General features: G+C 44.0%; 1 protein-coding gene across 7 annotated transcripts in view; it reads right to left on the reverse strand.

The window, feature by feature from the left end:
- The window catches only part of AFF1 (ALF transcription elongation factor 1), a 176,584-nt gene that overhangs the window by 75,106 nt on the left and 79,747 nt on the right, over window positions 1-21,731 (reverse strand). For 6 of the 7 annotated variants that reach the window (XR_011437499.1, XR_011437500.1, XM_023637755.2 and 3 more), the window contains 2 exons: window positions 12,249-12,369; window positions 10,936-11,859 (listed from right to left, as the gene is read on the reverse strand). Coding sequence is in view for 5 of the 7 variants with exons in the window: in XM_023637755.2 (XP_023493523.1) it covers window positions 10,936-11,859; window positions 12,249-12,369 (1,045 nt within the window). In the remaining 2 variants the exon portion in view is untranslated. Of the gene's footprint in view, window positions 1-10,935; window positions 11,860-12,248; window positions 12,370-16,405; window positions 16,533-21,731 lie in introns of all 7 variants that reach the window. The other variant, XM_070263450.1, reaches the window with a different exon arrangement.

Here is a 21,731-nt window from a genome sequence, read left to right on the forward strand (position 1 = left end):
TGGCTGTGAAAGGAACAAGAAGGAAGGAAGGAGAGTAAGACACAGGGGCAAGGAAAGGTTTGTTTTGCCCTTTCAGCTAGGAAAGGCCTGAATGTAACTACAGACCGTTAGGAAGGAGACAAATGATGGCAGAAACGTTTACCACCTTAAAGTATTAATTTATTAATTAATAAGGGTATTAAAACCCTAAAAAGGATGCGCAGGTGGAAGAGCAAGAGGAAGAACACCTCGCTGAGTCATGGCGGGTGGAGAGAAGTGGGGGCCTCCTCTCTAAAGGGCAGAAGCAAAGCTAAAGGCCTCAGAGCAAGCCACATGGCCACTGCAAGCAAAACTGAGTCTGAGTTCTAATCCTCCTCTCCTTTGAATCCTCTGTACCGCCCAACATCTGCATGATTTATCAGGCGCCGACAGGAAGGCAAGGCCGTAAGAACAGAGAACTCAACGCTTTAAATAAATGATTACACAAATGATTTACTCCACAGAAACCATGTTTTTTGGTAGAAAGAGTACCAGAACTGGGAGCCAAGGGGTCTTGGTTTCATGCCTCCATCTTGCCAGTGACCAGCTTTAATCATTAAACTTCTCAGAGATTCAGTTCTATCGCATGGGAAACGGTGATTCTGATTCGTGCCAACTGCCCTGCCTAAGGCACAAGGTTGCTGTGACAATCGAGAGAGAAACAAACAAACAAGTGCTTTGGAAACTTAAAGGCGGTGGAGAAGGCAGTAAAATATTTCCAACTGCATGAGCTTCTGTGAAGTGAAACATTGCACCAGGGATTGCCAGGCTCCAGGAAAGCTGCTCTTCAGGAGCGAGCCTGCGGCCCCTATGCCGGCCACCCATCAGGCAGGGGTGGGAGGTGGGAACCGCTGAGGGCGGTGGTGTCCCCCTCTCGGCAAACCAGTTTTTAAAAGCTCAGTAACCCCTAAGCTAATGCTTTCTTTCCCTACGCTTTTCATTTGTTTAACATTTAAAAGTCAAAAGTTTAGAGCCGTACTCACCCACAACATCTTAACTGGGAATTCCTGGACCCTTTGTTCTGATCCCACCTACATTTCTCAAGTATGCTCCAATAAACAAGGTAAGAATATGTTCAGAGTCTTCCTACTTCTCCACCTTTGCTAATTCCTCATTTTGCTAACCCTCTAAATCCTACCTTTTTCCTTAAACCCCAGTTCAAATTTTAGCTCTAATCACTCCTAGCACCACCAATTGAGCTCTTATTATGTCCAAGCACTGTTCAAAACACTTCATATGGACTACCTCAATGGAGCAGCCCACTGTACAGATGAATAAACTGACAACACAGCCAGGTCAATTCCTTGCCCAAGGTCTCACAGAATTGTAACACCATGATGTACTGTCTGCCATGAAGCCAAAATAATTTCTCCTTTTCATTAATGACTGGTTCTTGGATAAATTACACAACAAACAACTAGAGAACTTCAAAAACTGGCTCCATTTTTGCCATGCAGGCTTATCTCCCCACTGCTCCCCTCGGCATCTACTGAACATCCTTTAACCATAAATCCAGCAACTCCTACTAGACTTCCCACCATGTCTTGCCTCCATGTCTCTTCCCTCCCTAAGCCTCTCATCAATACCCAAAGTACTTCAAAAGTCAACTCTAAAAAAACCAGTACAGCTTCCTCTTTTGAAAGGCAACATAACGTAGGTGTCTAGTTAAGGGTGTGGACTCGAACCAGACTACTTTGATCTGGATTAAGGTCTGGGTAAACCTGGACAAATGAATCTCTCTGTACCTCTCTAAGTCTCTCAGAAAATAGCAATAATAATAGGGCCCACTGCATGACAGAGTTGTAAGAATTAATGAGTTAATACACATAGAGTATTTAGAACAGCTCCCACCATAAAGTGAACAAGAGAACAGTAGGAGCATTATATGACAATAATAGCTCCACATCACTTTTTTTATACTGATCACACTGTATTTGTCACACTTTCTCTGCCATTAGCTCCTGGTGTATATAGTGGATGTTCAAATATTGTTGACTGAAAAGGCAGAAACCCAGAATGTAAAAATGTGAATCCTTCTACAACCAAATTGTTTCTGACAGGAAAGATTTAACATTTTGTAAGAATGTCCAGATTACTTGGTAATAGGAAAAAATTTTTCACATGTTAACATGTTCTCAAGCACAAAAAAATGTTGGAAGTAACATAAGAAACTCTGATTACAGAATAAAATTCTGTAAAGGAATAGGAGAATCCATAATGCCCAAGTTTCTAAGAACGACTGCAAGAAATGTGAACAACAGAGAATGCTTTCTTAATTCATGCAGTTCAATTCAAAGCTTCAAACTCTTGTGCAATATGAACTATTTGTAAATTGGAACAAAAAAACCTGAGGTGATTTATCTAAGGGACAGAGCTAGAAACAGGACCTCTAATTACTTAAATAATGAGGCCCCTAGATTAAAACATTAAACCTCAAAACCCTTCAGCCAGAGGGATTAAGGAGATTAGAATGGGCTTGACAAATTACCACAGGGTTAGGAAAAAAAGATGCAGAAAGAAAGTAGGCCAAGCTTAAATAGGGAAGAAACGAAGTTCAAGAGAAAACTAACGGTGTGTGTGGATCCTGAACCTCGGCGGGCGGGTGGGGGTGGCGAGCCCAGCGATTTCAACATTAAAGAAAGGAACAATATCAATGTAAAAATAGCTGCTTATAAAGCTCTTGGAAAACATGAACGTTCCAAGTTAACCCTGGAAAATAACGATTTTCAAATAGATCTCGGCAATTAGAGAAGGGAAATACAAGGCCAAAAAATAAACTTGCTATGATAACATGATTCAGGATCCTCTTAAAAGGAATTCTGTTTAAACATCTCATGAGCATTGGTCACCTCCACCAAAACAGCCCAAATCAAAACTGCTAACTCAGTCATCGACAGGACTCCCCTTGGAATATCTGGTTTTCCGTCCCTGAAGAGTATCAGTTGGCTCAAAATAAAACACAATTAATCTAGAGAAGAGCTGAAGTGACTCGGGTGGCGACGTGAGAGCCTGGGAGAGCGCACAGCCTGGAAAGATTCTAAAGAGTCCAATGTCTACGTCTTGGCAAAGGCACAGCATGAGGGACCCAGGGGGGATCCAATAACTCTCCACAAACATCTCAAGTGTGAAAACAACGAAGAGGAACAGGAATTTCTTATCCTGGTACCAAATGTACTCCTGGCATTTTGAGAGGAATAGAAACTAAAACGTACAAAGAAAACAACTGCAATTAATCCCATCCAAAAAGATTTTCAAGATTCGACTGTAAGCTTTCCTTTCTTGGGCTGTTATAGGCAATTCTATTCTTTGCACTAACTCATTTCTAGCAATTTTAGAGCTTTTCAAAATATTTTGCCTTTATTATTTAAAATGTTTCCTTCAGAGTTTGAAGTGTTTCTTCAAACTCAAAAAATTGCCAGAATCAGGAAATTAAAGGTGGCAGCTTCTACCGAGCTCTAGTTGGTAAAACTGAAAATGTGATTTTTTCACCAGAATTCTCCAGTTTGTAAATATTGGCTCAAAGGAAAAGAAAAAGAAAACACATAATACAGGCAAAACAAAATTGTGTGCAGGCCCCATCTAGCCCTCAGCCTGGCTGTCTGCAGCTTCTGCTCTAAAATCTGTCAGTCACTTGCTACTACTTTTTAACTTCCATATTTAGACATTTTAGGGTCTAAAATGCAGCCAGCCTCTAAACAGATACAGGTTACCAACCATTCACTATTTCTCGCGGAATGGAAGCACCCTGCTCCAGACCCCCAACATCACCAGGGAATTGTGTACACAGACAACCTTCTTGCTTTGCTATCATTTGCCTAACAAACACTTAAGTCATATAGGTCTGCCCACGGTGACTGAGCACCAGCTCATGGAAACTAAATTTAAACTGTCAATCAAAGAATTACTGTAATAAAACATTTTTAGAAAACCAAGGAAAGCTGGAAAGTATCAGAATCTTACTTTCCCCACAAGCTTGAGAGTGTTGGGGGCACAAGAAAGGAAAAGATGCACAGTGGAGAAAGAGCAGAGTGTAGTCTGGGGGGCCCCACTCCTGGGTTTCTTCCTCAGACTACTACTTCTCATGTCCTACTAGGACAAAAAGCTCCATCAATCCAGAATGATCCTCTTGCCTGAGGCCCACATGAGAAACTCCTCAACCACTGGGAAGGGGTCCTCCTTCCCTCACTCCCCGTGGCCTGTTATCAGCTCTTCTGGAACAGTCTTCATCTCCAGGCTCTAGAACAAACCTCATGAGAATCACAGACACAGATTCTTGAGCCGACCTGTACACCTGCCCAATCAGTCTCGTAGGGTGGGGCCCAGGAATTTTTATTTTTAACAATTTGTATCTTTAACGAGCTTTCCCAAGGAATTCGCATGTGCAGCCAAGATTCAGAATGAACGCAAAAGTTCCCTTTGCTCTACAGTGCTGGGCTCATAACCCAAGAGGACTTGTTGTAATGGTCTCTGTATATCATGTAGCATAAGTCATTGGCACATACTGTTCCCTCTGCCTGGAATATTGATGCTGCTTAACCCCCAACACATCTGCTACGGTCTGAATGATTACGTGCCCCCAAAATTCATGCTGAAATCCTAACCCCCAAAGGTGATGACAGTAAGAGATGGGGCCTTTGGGAGATGCTTAAGTCATGAGGGTAGAGCCCTCGTGAATGGGATCAGTGCCTTATTAAAGAAGCTCCAGAGAGACTCCCAGCCCCTTCCACGATGTGAGGACACAGCAAGATGCCACCTGGGAACCAGAAAGAGGGTTCTCACAAGAATGTGACCATGCTGGTGCCTTCTCTTGGACTTCCAGCCTCCAGAACTGTGAGAAATACATTTCCGTTGGTTATAAGCTAGGCAGTCTGTGGTGTTTTGTTAGAGCAGCCTGAACGGAATAAGACAACGCCTCATTTTCGTCACTGCTACTCACGGTTCAGGTCTCACTCAAATGGCACTTCTTCAGAGAATCCTCCTCCGAGCTTACTCATTCTAAGTCACAATCGCTCTTTATGGATCCTATAATTGTTCATAGATTTCTTTATAGCACTTGCCGAAGTTCTTACACATTAATCTGAGTGGTTATTTGAATAATATCAGTTTCCAACAAGACAGTTAAGGTCCAAGAGGACCAGAATCATCTGATTTTTGCCCACCATTGAAACCCTATCCCCAGCATGAGACCTGGCACACAGAAGATGCTCAAGATATTTTAGTTAAAATATCTTTTAGTTGCCGAAGTGATGATGTGTATGGGAGAGAGTGAGCTTCTTATTCTTAACTGTATGTTGCGTGCTGCATCAGCAGGAGACACACCACTGACGCACTGAAAGCTAGCTGCCTGAAGGGTGAGATCATTTCCTAATAGGGAAGCTCCTCTTTTCATGGTTTAAGAGAATGAGAGGTAAATCACAGAAGTAGGAAAGATTGTTTGCATATATGAATGCTAAGTGAATAACTATCACACAGTTTCCCCCAGTGGATTAATTCACACTGTTAGGCTGGTAGTTTATTGAACATGGAAGGCTCAATTTAAGAGTTACCATGAATCAAAGAGGTCCAACAATGAATTCACAGCTGCAGGTGACACCTCGGTCTTGGAACTTAGGTGGAAGCATTTGGTAACAGAAAACATTCCTAAACGGTGTCACGAGAGGCCACAAGGAAAAGAGCAACGCTCTGCAGAAATCAGAGACCATCAGGACTCAAAGCCAGATCTATCCAGAGCAGAATGGAGTGGGACCATATAAGGAGATAGTAGTAGCAGCAAATGAAATTGATAATAAATTCTGCTTGCTTCCAGTGAGTTATCTGGGATGTAAATTAGGATAATTGTACCATTTGCATGTATACTTCAAACCCTAGATGAAGAAACAGAAACCTGTACTTTCCACTGATCTATACACAGATTTTCAAGTTTCCAAGATGATCTTCAGTTTTTGCTTCTGAAGGCTCAGCAGGTCCTCATTTCTTTCCCCCACCGCCTCTTGCCACAGGTAAAGCTGAGCCAGGAAGGGCCCGATTCAGGGCCCTCTCAGGTACATCTGACTCACCCCAAAGCTTTAAATACCTACTATATGCAAACACATCCCAAATTTGTTATTTCCAGTCTTAACATTTTCTCTGACCTGGTCTGCTATTTATGAGTTCAAGTTGTTGTACCCACTTGGATATATAATGGCATCTCAAACTTAAGATGCGATCTATCCAGAGCTGTTGGTTTTCCCTCCAAACCTGTATCACCCAGGTCAACTCCGTCTTAGGAGCTGGTATCATCCCACCATCCCTACCTTTCAAGCAGAAAAACCTATGAGCCTTCCTTGCTGCCTCACCTCCCCTCCCCTCAGGCCCACTCCCACCCCCAATCAATCCCAAGGCCCTATCAGTTCCCCGCCAAACAGATCTAGAATTTGTCCATTCTGACTACACCCACTGCTACTATCCTGCGCCAGGCTGGCATCATTCCTCACCCCCGAACTGGTCTCCCTGCTTCTACCCTTACCCCTCCAAGCCATCCGCTACTCAGCAGCCAGAATGATCCTTTTCAAAAAAGGAAATAGATCGATCACTCCCCTACTTGAAATCCTCCAATGGTCTTCATTCAGAAGAACAAGCCAAAATACACAGATCACAGACCTGGAAGTTCCAGCTCTGGCTCTGCTATTAACTATACATTTCAGCAAACTGAAGTGACTTCAGCCTTCTAGGCCTTATTTGCAAAATGAGACAGCTGTATATTTAGCTTTAAAATTCTAATTGTCTAAATCCAGTATACAGTTTGATATACCCATCTTGGCTTACTCCATTTCTCTCTTTCAGTAAAATGCCTGTTTTCATAAATCGCATATCTAAGCACCCTCACTCCCCACCTGGGGTCCATGTTCATGAACACTCACACAGAGAGGCCACGGTTTCTCACTTTCATTCCTTACCTTTAGGCAGAAGAGAGGGATCTAAAGGACTCTCAACCTTCCATTTGGGCAGGCCCATCTCTGGACCACTCTACAGCTGGAAGGCGTGCACACGAGATTGCCGAGTCCTGGCTGTGGCCTGAGTGGGTCATTTCAAGCTACTATACATCTCCTAGTTGACACAAAACTAAAACTGACACGCCCAGAGAAAACCGAGTGCAGATTTTTGTGGTTCAGGCCTCTGTTTTGTCAGAATATTGAACTTCTGATAATTTTTTTCCTCTAGAATTTTAGGAAAGACTAAGCTTTAACTGTGAAAATGACTCATCCCAGAAAAGAATATCATTTTTTAGGAAAACCAACTAAAATATACAAACCAAGTATTTCCCATGAAGTGAGAGGACAGAAAGTAGTATAAGGAATCCACACTCATGTGGCTTGAGGATGAAAGCAGAGCAAACAGACAAGACGCCTTTCCCATTTTGGCTCATTTTTTAAAATACTGTTTCATGGAAGCAGTGGGGAAGGGGGAGCAATGAAACAAACCACAAAACCCTCACACTCAGAAAGGCAGAAAACCTCCTGACTTGCCTTAGGCCAAATTAAGCAAATAAAGGAAAACCACTGAGCTACCCCCATCCCCTTTCCTGAAGCTCTACCAACAGCCAACCTCCTCTTCTTCCCCTCATTCTCTGTCCTCTGCCCCAGCTCCACAATTAGCCCAGGATATTGCTAACGTTCCGCTTCTACATTCCGTTTACCTACTCTGGGTAACTCTGCTTTTTCTGTCCCTCATCTCTATACTTTCCTTAGATTCCCCAGAATATTAAGATTTGAGGGGGTTTTTTGGTGAGGAAGATTGGCCCTGAGCTAACATCTGTACCAATCTTCCTCTATTTTGTACGTGGGATGCCTGCCACAGCATGGCTTGATGAGGGGTGTGTAGACCTGGGATCCAAATCTGTGAACCCTGGGCCGCCGAAGTGGAGCACACGAACTTAACCTGTACGCCAAAAGCCTGGCCCCAAGAATTGAGATTTTTTTTTTTAAATGTCCATTTTATTGCATGTGTGAACAGAAAATTAACGGTAAGTCTGTAAAACGTGAGATCTTAGTTAAAAGAGCTAAAGCAAATCCAAAACTTAGCCAGCGAGCACCAGTATCCTTGCTTCCCAGATTTACCCCCTTCATTCCAAGCTCTCGGATCCTAACTCCCCCTCACACAGGTCGCCCTGACGCCAGTTTCATCCTCCCACTCCCAAGGGCCATGTAACAGTGCTCCGTTTGAAAGATACATTAAATCTGAGGAGCTTTAAGACCTTGAAGAAATCTCCACTCAGCTTATCTTCTTTTCACCAAGAAGGCAAAAAGTTAGCCAGGATCCTCTCTCCTCAAAGGTCTGAATCTACACAGACTTGCTGTCCTAAGTCTGACACTTGCAACTTGCCCTGAGCGGACACTTTGCACTCCCCCGTTCTCTAACTGTTTCACTCGTGGGGGCTGATCTCCACCCCACACTGCCATCTCTTCTGGGGCAGGACCAACACTTCTTTGGCATCCCACCCTGCTCTTAAGCATACGGTTGGGCATTTGGTAGACAACGCAAATATTTGCTAATTTGTCTGAATATTGTTTTACAGCAATTTTTAGTTGCTTAGTTTTATTCTTTAAAGAATGTTAAATTTTCCCCTTATCCGTTTTTTTAAACTAGGAAAACAGAGCAGACCCTATGTGATGGGTAAAGCAAAGCAGATCCCATTTCAGTTCTTTACTGGCTTAATTACAAGGCAGGCTGACTGACCATTTTGAGGAGGAGGATCTCACTGTATTCTTTTCTGCCTTCATTCTGCTCCCTACCCCTACCTCCCACCACAGCTCAAAATGTTCAATCAATGGCTCATTGCAGTGAATCTTCATAACTTGGGGTTGAAGGTAAGAGCTCTGCCATCTTGGTCATCTCTACCATTTGCTTTACTCATGCTTCCTCATTTTTCCTCAGCCTCCAAACAAGTCGTACTCTACAGACGTTCAGAGACACTCAAGCTCAAGAGCTGACGGTGGACAGAACCCTAACCTCTTCTAAACCAAAAGCTGACACCACAAAGGAACAGATCTTCCTCCTTTAAGATAAGGGATCCTCAGTCTGTTTCCAGCAAAGGATCCTGGAGTCCTTTTTTTTTTTTTTTTTAAATCTTAAGGAATTCTACCTTCTAGCACCACATAAGACTGATATCTGGGTGCACACCAGTCTTTGAGCAATGGATACGCAGATTAGAACATTTATATGATAGATGTAACTAAACCACACACTTTACCTTAACAGATAAGCTTTAAAAATGCATCTCAAACATTTCACTTTGCACCACTACTCTGAATTTTGGAGTAACTGGTGCTAATTTAGAATTTCAGTGACAGGATATGTGCTCTGATTCTCCTCATTCAATACAATGCTGCCATTTATCAAAGGAGCAGAAAAAGGAATTTTTCCTTTGTTCAAAAAGATACAGCAGGGGCCGGCTGGAGTTCACAGGTTAGGATCCTGGGCACAGACCCAGCACCACTCATCAAGCCATGCTGTGGTGGCGTCCCACAAAGAGGAACCGGAATGACCTACAACCAGGATATACAACTATGTACTGGGGCTTTGGGGAGAAAAAAAAAAGGAAAAGAACGAAGAGAGGAAAAAAAGAAGAGGAAGACTGGCAACAGGTGTTAGCTCAGGGCCAATCTTCCTCACCAAAAAAAAAAGAAAAAGAAAAAAGTGAAAACAAGAGGTCAAAAAGTTGAAGGCAAAGTATTAATTTTTAAAGGTTTGTTTCCTGTAAATTGAAAAAAACTTTGAAACTAAAGTTTTGTTCTTTTTTATTTACTACCTAAAAAAGAAGAGTTGGGGGGGCCACCCTAGTGGCACAGTGGTTAAGTTCACATGTTCTGCTCTGGTGGCCCAGGGTTCACCAGTTCAGATCCTGGATGCAGACCTACACACCACTTCTCAAGCCATGCTGTGCCAGGTGTCCCACATATGAAGTAGAGGATGATGGGCATGGATGTTAGCTCAGGGCCAGTCTTCCTCACCAAAAAGAGGAGGATTGGCAACAGGTGTTAGCTCAGGGCTAATCTTCCTCAAAAGTAAATAAATAAATAAAAATATAAATATAAAAAACAACATGGGGCTGGCCCACTGGCCGAGTGGTTGGGTTCATGCACTCCACTTCAGCTGCCCAGGGTCTCACAGGTTCAGATCCTGGGCACAGACATGGCACCACTCATCAGGCCATGCTGAGGCAGCGTCCCACATAGCACAACCAGAGGCACTCACAACTAGAATATACAATTATGTACTGGGGGACTTTGGGGAGAAGAAAAAAATAATTTAAAATTTTTTTAAATAAAAATAAATTAAATAAATAAAAAAGAAGAGTGAGGATATGGTGACATCTCCCTTGAGAGTGAGTCAAAAACATAATATAGAATGTTATTCACCTATGGCTTTTTCAAGTAACCAAAGCACTGTATTTTTTATTTATTAATTTTTTTTTGGTGAGGAAGATTGGCCCTGAGCTGACATCTGTTGCCAATCTTCCTCTTTTTACTTGTGGAAGATTGTCGCTGCGCTAACATCCATGCCAATCTTCCTTTATTTTATGTGGGATGCACTACAGTGTGGCTGAGAACATGTGATTGGGTTGTGGGTTATACAGGCATACACATTTTTGAAAACACAGCAAACTGTAATCTTAACGATCTCTCTACATTTCACTGTATGTAAATTATGGCTCAATAAAAAGAGCGTTTTAAAAACCTTCCTGCAAATCACATTTCAGTATCTGTCATCAGTAATCCATCTCAGACCTGAGTTTTCTGTGGGTCAACAAAATCCTAAAGTCAAAAGGAATCTCCTTATCCAAAAGGCACTGACACCGCTCCCCACCCACTCTCCAGAAACTTCTGTCTCAAATCCTTTCTCACACTGGAGTTGCCCTAGATATGAAATTCCACTCACCTCAACTGACTGAGAAGGCATTTTCAGCTTGGTGAGCTTGGCTTTGGCAGGCACTTTTAAGTCTGTTTTTTCAAAGGTCTGTTGCCGGTAGTCCTCCGGCAATGGCTTCAGTTCAGGAGACTCACTAGGAGCCTGATCTTGACCATCCATGGGCCGGACATAAGCTGTGGGCTTCTGCTGCATTGCAATGCTTTTCGAGGGGAGCGGGGGTGGGGGAAAGGTCTGAGAAGGTGGCTGGGGAGGGGCTACCCCAAGGCTGGCAACTGCCACTAAACCGTCTGGAGGGGGGTCTTTATCACGGACCTTGACAGCCAGGTCCTTGGGAGATTTGGCCGGGCAGTAGCCTTTATTGTTATTGTTACTGCTGTGAACCTTGGTGCTTCCTTGCGTCCTGGGAAGAGCTTGCTGGCTGGAATGTATAGGTGACAAGGGGGGTACTGGAGAAGGCAAAGAGGAGAGTAAGGGAGAAAGCTCCCTCTCTGGAGCCAAGTCTGCCATCGAAGCACAGTGGTCTCCATCAGCTCTGCGGTCACCTTTTTTGTGATGAGTAGAGCCGTAAGCCTCCTGACCAAGGCGATCTTGGGGCAGGTGCTGGCTGTCTGGTGCGCCATAGCTTTTGACATGGAGACTTGGCATTGGTTCCATTCTTGGCTGCGCCATCTTTGGATTGTGACTAATGTTACCAACAGGAAGTGGTCCAGAGGCAGGAGTGTTAACAGGCTGGTGGTGGACACTAGTGTGGAAGGAGTGGGATGGAATGCTGCTCCCCTTCTCAGGAAAGAGAGGATACCTCGGCTTTCCCAATCTGTTTTCAGAAGCATCCAAGCGATGAGGGTGGGACTTGGTACTAAGGAGCTCCTTCACTTCTTCATAGTTTCCTAACATGTTCTGTATCCTACTGGATAGCTCATCGCCCTTTTCTGTCTGAAAAAAAGAAAAAGAAGGCAGTAGAATTAGATACTGGGAAAAAAAAAAATCTAAGGAAAACTACCATTTAATAAACCATGTTACATAATACCATTAAAAATGAAGCACCTCAATTTAATGTGTGACATAGAATTTCATGTGCAATTTACACTCGCTTCCCTGGTTGAGAAGCCTGTATTACTAAACACGGGAGAATAACATTACAAAAGAAAACTGCAAACTTTGTTAACTTTGACTAACAAGGTTCAGAGGATTTTCATATTTTGTTTTCAAAAATAATCTCTGGGAGAAGTTGTCTTATTTTTCCAGTTTAACCCTTGCTCAAACTCAGTTTCACCAGAGTTGAACACGGTGATAAATGAGACTTTCTAGAATATAACAGGTACCTTGTAGGGCTCTCCAAACAGGGGGATCTTTTCAGGAAACGCCTCTTTCTCTTGGTGAGCTTCCTGGTTGCGTCTTTCCTTCTCTCTAATTCGAAGCAGGTTTCTGTCTTCATTGTACAAGCTGTTTCAGATGCCACAAAAGAACAAAAGCAATAAAATTTATTGGAATCCAAGTTTTGCAGTGCATATGTGCATGTGTGAGGGAGGCAAGGAGAGGCCATGAAGCAGCGATGACAAGGGAGATGATTTAAAGAAAGCGTGAGTCCCTCAACCAAGCCACTCCCAGGTTAGGCCTCAGTCAACATGCTCTGACCCTCCAGCCTCGGGTCCTGGCTCCGGGAACCTGAGCGTTCACTCTGGGCCAGGGCCTGCATGGCTCAGGACAGACTCCAAATGGAACAGCCTTTTATAGGCAGTGGTGGAACCCAGACAAGAGTAACGGCATTTTTACTTTCAGCTTGCAAAATACAGGGTAGAGGTGGAAGCTTTTCATCTGAAGGAGTCAGCAGGATGTGTGCTCTAAAAAGGCTGTTTTCCTGGATCAGTACTGTACATTTTGGAAGATTAAAATCAAAAGGCTTATTTCATAATTAGAAGATTACCAGGCACCCAAAACAGCACTTACTTTATTCTCAGCCTACTGTACTGGGAACGTCTTGGCATGTAAACCCAAAAAGGTAATTTTTATTTCTCATTTCAAATGTCAAGGATGGGAAAATCCAATTTCAGATGTCAGCTCTACCTCCTGAGAAGTCTTATAATCTGATTGCCCTATTTAAACCACATAAAAAGGCAGCCTAAATCATCAGCCCTGGCACCAAAGGGGTTAAAATGCATTCACTGAGAAACCAACCACAGAGATGGAAACCAAAGAGTGGAGTTTCAGCTAGCTTACAAATCAAAAGGGTGCTTGCCTCAGGTCAGCAAGACAGGCCAGGCCGCGCCCTCCCAACCCCCACAAGTGATAGATAAGAATAATGAAAATGAGAACTATAAAAAGCCTTTTGTCCTCATAGCCTTGCTCCCAGGGTATCTACTGAATCTCCCCCTCACCTACAACGTTATTTGAATAAATAGAAAAATATTCAATTGTCTCGCCAAGACTGTATGTACCTTTAGAAATGCTAGCCCTCATGGCAGACTCTCCCGCACCCCTTTCCCGGCCTCGCTCCTCTCTCGTGACTTCTCTTATTTCCTCTGACAGAGCCTACTTGCTTCTCTCCTGCCTCCCTCGCATCTTGGCCCTCTGATTTAGCCTTCTCATGGAAAGAAATCCGATCTAAGGCTCTGGTTCTCATGTCACTACCCATATTTCAAAATAACAAGCGTTTGATGGCTCTTTACTGCTGCAGAATAAACTCTAAATCCTTGCTTTGGCATTAAAACTCCCCCATAATCTGGTGCAGATCTACTCTAGAAATTACCCCACTCTCCCTGCAGGCCTGCCACATCCATTCTACTTGACAGTCATGTCCATTCCCAAAACGTACCCTGTAAAGAGCAGCCTCTTGCTCTAATCCCCAGCCCAGAATCCCCTTTTAGTGAAAGATACCCAATTTTTCCAGGACCAGCTTACCTGCAAAGTATATTCTCCCACAAACCGCCTTTATATTCCAGCCACACCAGACTACTCCTCAGGCATATCCTGGACTTTGATGTTTCCATTCTAATCAGATAAATTTCTTCTGCCTCTTTCAACCACACAGGCCCATCCCCAATTTTCAGCCACCAGCATATCTCTTCAGTGATGCCAGTGTCACCCACTCGAAAGGCTCCGCAAACCCAGCAAGCACAGGCTGACTGAACAGACTGACTGGTCCCCCTCTTCTCCCCTCTCCTCCAGAGCGTGAGCTCCATCCTAACAGAACCTCTCGTATTCATCTCTCCCCTGGTGCTAAAGCACGGTACTTCGCACAGAAGCTAATCATTAAATATTTTTTAATTAAAAGCAGCTACTATTGGGCTGGCTCCATGGCCGAGTGGTTAAGTTCACGATCTCCGCTGCAGCAGCCCAGGGTTCGGATCCTGGGCACAGACATGGCACTGCTCGTCAGGCCACGTTGAGGCGGCGTCCCACATCCCACAACTAGAACGACGTGCAACTAAGATATACAACTGTGTACAGGTGGGGTTTGGGGAGATAAAGCAGAAAAAAAAAAAAACATTGGCAACAGTTGTTAGCCCAGGTGCCAATCACAAAAAAAAAAAAAAAAAAAACAGCTACTAGGCTTATATTTTTATAAACTTACTTTTGTTGAAAAATTTAACTCTGGAAGACACAAGCAAGAGCCATTTAAAAAATTATAACCATTCAAAAAATGATCTGCTGTTTCCATAACCTTTCAATCTATAAGGGTGGTGGGGAGGACTAAGCAACCTAGTTGAATTCACTAGGACGTGACAAGGAACGACCTGCTTAGACCATTTATCAAAAGCTTCTCCTAGACGACACCTATCTCAATATCAGATTTTAGGAGAAGCACAAAGTGAACAATTTATGTTAGTCAACATACATGGAAGTTAAGGAAAAAAACTAACCCAGGACCTGGCTACAGAGTCTTCTTTAATAGAGCCTGAATCGCTGACGTTTCGGACAGGCAGACAGACTTCTGGCTGACAGTAGCAGGAAGGACTTGATGATCCCTCAAGACCGCCTTTCAATTATTTTAGGATTTTGGTAGTTCCTCTTGTTGGCTCAAAGAAACATCATGTAACACTGACAACCATGGGAACCAAGGAAGAGGGGTGATGAGGAAATAACTTCTTTCTCCTTCAAACTTGCTTTCCAGCCAGTGTGTGTGTAGGCAGAGCGGGGGCACGCAGTCATCCTCTGAGCACCTTGAGCTCCCAGGCTTCTCTTCTCCAGAGCTACCTGGCACAGGCAGCCCACCCTGCAGCGCACCTCAGCGAGGGGAACAGCTCCCAGGGCGCCTGCCTGCCTGTTCTCCCTAGGAAAGGAGCACTCCCTTTTCTGATTCTGCTGGGGACAAGCGTGGAGTCCCTGTAGCTTTATTTGCTTGGGGTGATGTTCAGAGCCTTTGGCTCTGCTTTATGAGGCAGAGTTCTGCCACCTTCTGAGTAATTGCTACCTTTGTCTCAGAAAAGGGAACCCCAAATAGCAGGATTCTCAGGCCCAGACTGAAAAGTGAGGGTGTAAATGGCAGCACCTCAACTCTCAGGCAGCGTGGCGTTCTCACTTAATGTTCTTGTCAGCTCCACACACATCCTTAAGGAAAGCCACCCTGACTTAAAATTACTAAAGTATTTCTAAACTGATCAGCTCAGCCTTATCTCAACATCAGTTAGGTTTTACTTTGCTTCCAGATTTCCTTCCAAAATAATAGAAACTGCTACAGAAATAATGCGAAGAACCCAATTTTACTAAATTCCCAACACTGGCTTATTGCAATGTGATCCAAAAGTTGAGTGCCACCCATGGGGAGGAAATCCTATTAAATTAAGGATTCTGGTTAATTAAGGTTTTACTTCATTAGTTCAAAAACATTTTTTTAAAGTCCACACCAAGATTGTATTGGCAGACATATGTAATACTATACCAATTTTGAGACAAACTTTGAACATATTTTTTTCTTATTCACCATCATTCTTTTTAACTGAAAAAACCCAAAAATAGTGAGGTGAGGAAAGACATCATGTGTGTCACCGGTAGGATGAGTTTTATGAGGTCTAGACTTGAAACTCACTCTCACCCACACTGTCTGTTGGCAGCTCCCTCTTGGGTCTCACTCACCAAGGCTCCTAGGGAGGTGGGGGCGGCGGGGGGGGGGGGGGGGGCAGAGGAAGCGGAAGAGACAGGAAGTGACAGGTCCACAGCTCCCAGGACTACACAGGGTAGCTTTCTGGTTTATCTGGCTTTTACTTAGTTCAAGTTTGCAATGGCTTAAGGAATGGTTTCTTAAAGTTCCTAGGCAAATTTTTTCATGAGTATTTTCTTTTTCTTGGTTCCATTTTGAAATCAAGGGAAATGTAAATTTAAAAAACATTAATACAATTAGTAGCATGAGTAAACCACTGTGCAGCCTCTAACACATCATTGATTTTAAACCAAAATGCCGGCAAAGAGGGAGAGGATGGAAGAATTTTAAACGAGGGGATTTTAGTAAATGTCCTACACGATTCACAAACTCTGTAATTACCTTTGCATAATTACAAGTTGACTACCACTTCATTTAATTAAAGGTGCCATTTTTTTCTCCGGTGTAGAGGGGAAAATGCCTGCTCACTCTCACAGGATAACCTCGTCCGACTTTCTCACTGTTGCACCTGGAATAGAGTTAGAAGCGCTCCTTCACTGATGTCTGCACAGCACTTTGCATTAGATAAGACAACCTCAAAATTTAGTGAGAATCAGAACCACCTGGAGGACTTGTTAAAAACACAGATTGCAGACACGCACCCGCAGAGTTTCTGATTCAGTAGATCTGATGTGGGGCCCGAGATCCGCATGTTTAACACGTTTCTAAGTGGTTCTGAGGAGCAGTCTTTCTGGGTTGTACGGATCACTTTAGGCTTACCAAAAAACAATAGCAACGATGACAGCAGCAGCAGCAGTGGGCCTGGGTCTCCCCCACGTAGCATCTGTTCCTCAGTCAGCACTGATTTAGGCAGATCGCATCAGCCTCCTATTTAATTTTTACAACCACTCTGTGAGAGTGGGATTATTAACCCCATTTTCCAGGTTAAAAAACTAAGGCTCAGAGATTAACTTGGTAATAAATGGTAGATCTGAAAATTCAAACACAGGTCTGCCTGGCCCCAAAGCTTGCGTCCCGAATCACAGTTCTGCTCGCAAAGCTTTCAGGCTGTGTTAAACAGGGCAATGACAAAGAAGATGTACTAAAGTGCGTTAACTTACAATCACTCATAATTCCTTAGTTCAAAGAGGTACACATCGACAATTCAGGTTATCCCTGCCAGCAGAGCAGTCTCAGAGCTGTAAAATATGTATTTGGTTAAATGCATCCACACACGTCTGTCCTTGCCTGAGGACCTAACAGAGGGCCCTTTTAGAGAGGATGGCCGACAGCATGAAGTTGCTCTTCAAGTTATAAAAACTGTGCTACAATTCCTATTTTAGAGCTTTTTTAAAATTTACAGATTTGAGGCCAGTGACCCCATAATAATCTCTGGATTCACAAGTCATCTCTAATGTGCTAAGGGGCTCTTCACATTAATTTCTGCCAAGGACAGGCAGTAAATAACCTTGCACCAAAGCAGCCATCATATGCCTGCTATCGGGCTCCACTCCCATTACCGTCTGGCCAGCTGACCTGGGCCATGTTTCTAGGGCCTCGGTGCCAGCTTTCTGGTCAGCCCTGGGGAGAAAAAACATCAAGTCACATGGTGATTTGAAGCAGCTGACTGCATACAAAGACAAGTCCACGTGTGGAAGCGCCCCGGGGGGAGGGGACAAAGTCTGACCACCCAGCAGACACCCATGAGTTCCATCTGAAGTTTGCAAAAGCATTTTTCGACAGGGAATAACTTGACTCTCAGTAGTCGAGTTCCTTCTTTTGGCTCATAGACCACTGTCCACCATCTGCAAGGTTCAACACTGAGGCCTCAAAAAGATCTCTGCAGAATGCACCAAACCACCTCCTCCACCTCATTTTTTTTTTTAGAGTAAGTGAACTAGAAAGACCAACGGGAGAAACCACAAGCTTCAGTTTCCAGTGGCTGGTGAAAGAGCAGTGACACAGGAGACTCGCCCTGCAGAACACACACACGGACACGCCATCACTGAGGTGCGCTGCGCCACAGCTGTTTTCACTGACAGAGCTCCATGGCTCTGGAGCAGCTCAGCGGCCTGAGGGAAGCTTGGCAACCTAAAACAGGCCAGGATGCTCTCCCTCTCAGAGAGGTGGTGAAACTCCTGAGGAATTCAGAGCTGCCCAGTCAGCCCCTGAACACAGTCACTCAGTCAGCCCCATGCTGGGCCTGTCAGGGCACACGGACTTTTCAAATACTTCTCCTTGGCAGTCTGGGTGGATATGTTGAAACGCTGTGATAAAATGAAGAAATCACAGCTCTGTAAGGATTAGTGAGAGTGATGCCCCTTTTTCTCTTCCCCTTGCACTGGAAAAAGAAAGAGCGTGTGTGGAAAGAGGAAAGGCAATAATAGGAAGGCCCAAGCTGGGCTTGAGGCGTGGGGCAGCGGGCTGGCTCTGCCCTCATCTGCCTGTCGCACCTTCTTCCAGGCGGGAGCCACGGGCCCTGCTGCTAATCAGGGTTAGTCATGCAGGATCCCTGAATGCCATTCGTTGCTTCCATGGCAACTCTTGGCCCACGGGGCTGGCTGTGCACAGCTGACTACCCATTCATCACCCTTGACTGGTCACTCCACACAGACCTTTCTCTGATAGATGGCACCCACTCTCTCTAGAGCTCACGTTTAAAAGTTTAACTCTCGCTTGGAGGATAAGAGTAATGTCTCCTGTGTTTACCCTCGTAGGCATAGAGAAGGGACATTTGGTGGGAAGGAAAGGGAAAATCCTAAAATCAACAGTATACATTACTTCTGGAAAAGAACAAGTCTTTTTACTATTTTAGAAGCACTATTCTGACTTGAACACACAAGGAGAATGCACAACATAAAACTCACAAGTTAAGTCTGTTCACAGAAGTTGGGCAACCCTGGCTCAGAGAGGGTGATATATGTGTCACAAAGTCACGGAGGCAAAAGGACAGCAGGCTTGGGTTCTTACTAGTTGTGCAAGTGACTTTTTTATTTTGGAAGCCACCCCTATTGACTTTTTACGGCCATCCTCCAGCCCTTTGTTCCCATGTTCCTCTATTCCTGCAGTCTAACATCCAGGAAACATTTTTCGGACGCTGGCTTTAGGAAAAAATGTCAATACGCTTCAAAACACAAAAGCAGTTTTTTCATTAAACTATATCACTCATAAATACAACTTAAACATGAGAAATCAAAGTGGCTCTGTGTTTAAAGGCAGAATAAATGCTGCTTCAAAGAATGGAGAATTTTTCCTCTCCTGCTTTATGCAGATGAAAGAATTCGCAACAGGCTTTCTGGAAATAAAAATCACTCAGCTAACTCTTCCATGGTTTTCACCCTCAATATCTCCCCCATCACCTAACACCATAAATATGAAGAAAAAAATCAGAGACTTAGTCCTAAAACAAAATCTTACAATCTGACTTATAGAAAAAGTATCAGCCAAGTGAAATGACAAAACAGCATCATGTCACAGTTGTCTTCCTGGAGGAATTCCCAGGGGTCATCCCCAAGTAAAGCGTTCTCTGCTCCTCACTTCTGCTTGCCACAGAACTTTGCAAAATTAAATCAATCTGTAAGGTACTTTACATACCTTAAAGGCATACTACGAGTTTTAAATTGAGACAGGCTCTGCCTAGGCAAACGTGAATCAGTCACTTCAGTTCAAAGGAGAGACACGTTAATTTACCCTTCAAAATGAAGCTGCCAGAAACTTTTGTGTGCACGTTAATATGCAGCAAAGGTCTGAAAGGATACACATTAGAAAACTAGCACGAAGGAGCACCAGATTAGTGTGAGGAGGTGGATGATAGCACGGTTTAGGGAGCATTTTAACATTCTTTTCACACCAAGAAAGTATTCTCATTTACTGTTCATGTCATTGAAAGCTCTGATTAAAAACAAAGGAAACAGCCTCATACACATATAGGAACATCAAGACCAGGGGTAAAGAAAGATTGAGGTGTTGATCACTTTGGCAATAACTCTCACTGGAATCTCTGAAAGCTGCTTGTGAGGCCGGGACTCAGTCTTAGATGGTTACTCAATAATAACGACAGACCCCTCTGCATAACGTAGTGCATCAGAGCCTCTGTCCCGGAGCCCAGGCACCGGCAGCCGCCGTGTGAATGGAGCAGTCTCACTGTAACCCACTCTTTTTCTCTCAACAGATCACATATCTTTAGGGGCATTTCTACCCTACGGATGGAAAAGCACAAGAATTTGTCTTCCTCCTTAATTGGTTTTAAGAGAGGAGTGGGGGAAGTGTGAGGGTAGGGATGTACAGCTCCAACAGAGGTGGGATGAGGGGAAAGGAGACAGATGAACTAACATATTCCCACGTGCAGCCGCCAAGTCCTCTGCCTTCCAGACATGCTTCAAAAATAAAAAGCTGTACTGACTGAGCAACGCCATCATGGCACAACCACACAAACCACACCAGCGCAAAGAAATCGCTCCCAACCTTGAAGATTTGACAATCCACAGCTAGGCATTAATAAAATATCTATGTTTAATGTTACATGAAACGAGAACATAGTAATGTTACTGACAAATTTCCAGAAAACTCAGTCTCTGAGAAGAGTTTCCCAAAATGCCGGTTACCTGCAGTTAATTGAAAGGAAGTACAGAAATTAACCCCATAATGGCAACAGGCTCCCTAGAGATAAATCTGCCACCTGACTATTTATTTATGTCTCCCCTCTAGCTGAAAAGGTCCCTAGTGATCAGAGCTGACCGCCCTCCTTGGAAGGCTTATTTGGCACCCATCAGAAACACGGGCAGAAGCTCTCAGCTCTTCCCCTGCAGATCTGGTATGCACCAGGATCCACCAGAGCTTGGCCTCATTACTAGGCCATTCTTCATACACACTCACCTGACTATGAAGGACCACATCACATGCCTGAAAACAGTGAGGCCGGTGAAAGTCTGTCCCATTACAGCCGCAAATTTAAAAAATCCTCAGTCACAAACTAAGAAAGAAGGTAGACAAGCAAGTCTAAAGCTTTTTTTTTTTAATGCTTGCCTCAATTCATACTCAACTTAAAAAAAAAGTTTTGGGCATTAAATCTATTAAGCATCCAAATTCAAATGAAATGTTGTGTGTACTTCCTTACTTCTCACTCGGAGCACAGCCCCAACAGGGTCCTCATCCTGGGCTGCCTAGCTCTGCACAGCTGCCTCGCTGATCTTTCTAAAAATCATGAACCTGATCTGGTTATTCACCTATTTATAAGCTTTCTGAGCGCACTGCTGCCTCCAGGATTAAAGCTGCTGAGTGGGCATGTGAAGCGATGCCGTTCACCACCTGGCTTCCACTCACCTCTCAACCACCATGGAGTAAGACTCTTCCTGCTCATTGCCTCACCTCTTGCTCCTTTGAGCACAAGGAAATGGGAGGCTCCGGGAAAGCACAGCCCTTCTCTCTGCCTGGACCTCCACTCTCACCTCTCAACCCCCGCTGCGAATGACTGCTTCTCTGGAATACATCTGTTCTTGCAAACCTGCCCATGTTGACATTTACGAAAATGGGACGGACTGTAGATGTGCCCACACATTTCCTCATCAGACTGTGAGCTCCTTAAGGGCAAGGGCTATTCCTGAGAGCAGAGTGCTTAGCAAACATAATGCCTAATGTACATCTTTGACTGAAATGATTGTATTCAAGCATTACTCAAGTCCAAACATTCCAGAATTCTGCTGAATTCTGCCAGTCTTATTATTTGATG

This window comes from Equus caballus, chromosome 3 (assembly GCF_041296265.1).
Source record: "Equus caballus isolate H_3958 breed thoroughbred chromosome 3, TB-T2T, whole genome shotgun sequence".
Taxonomy (NCBI): Eukaryota; Metazoa; Chordata; class Mammalia; order Perissodactyla; family Equidae; genus Equus; species Equus caballus.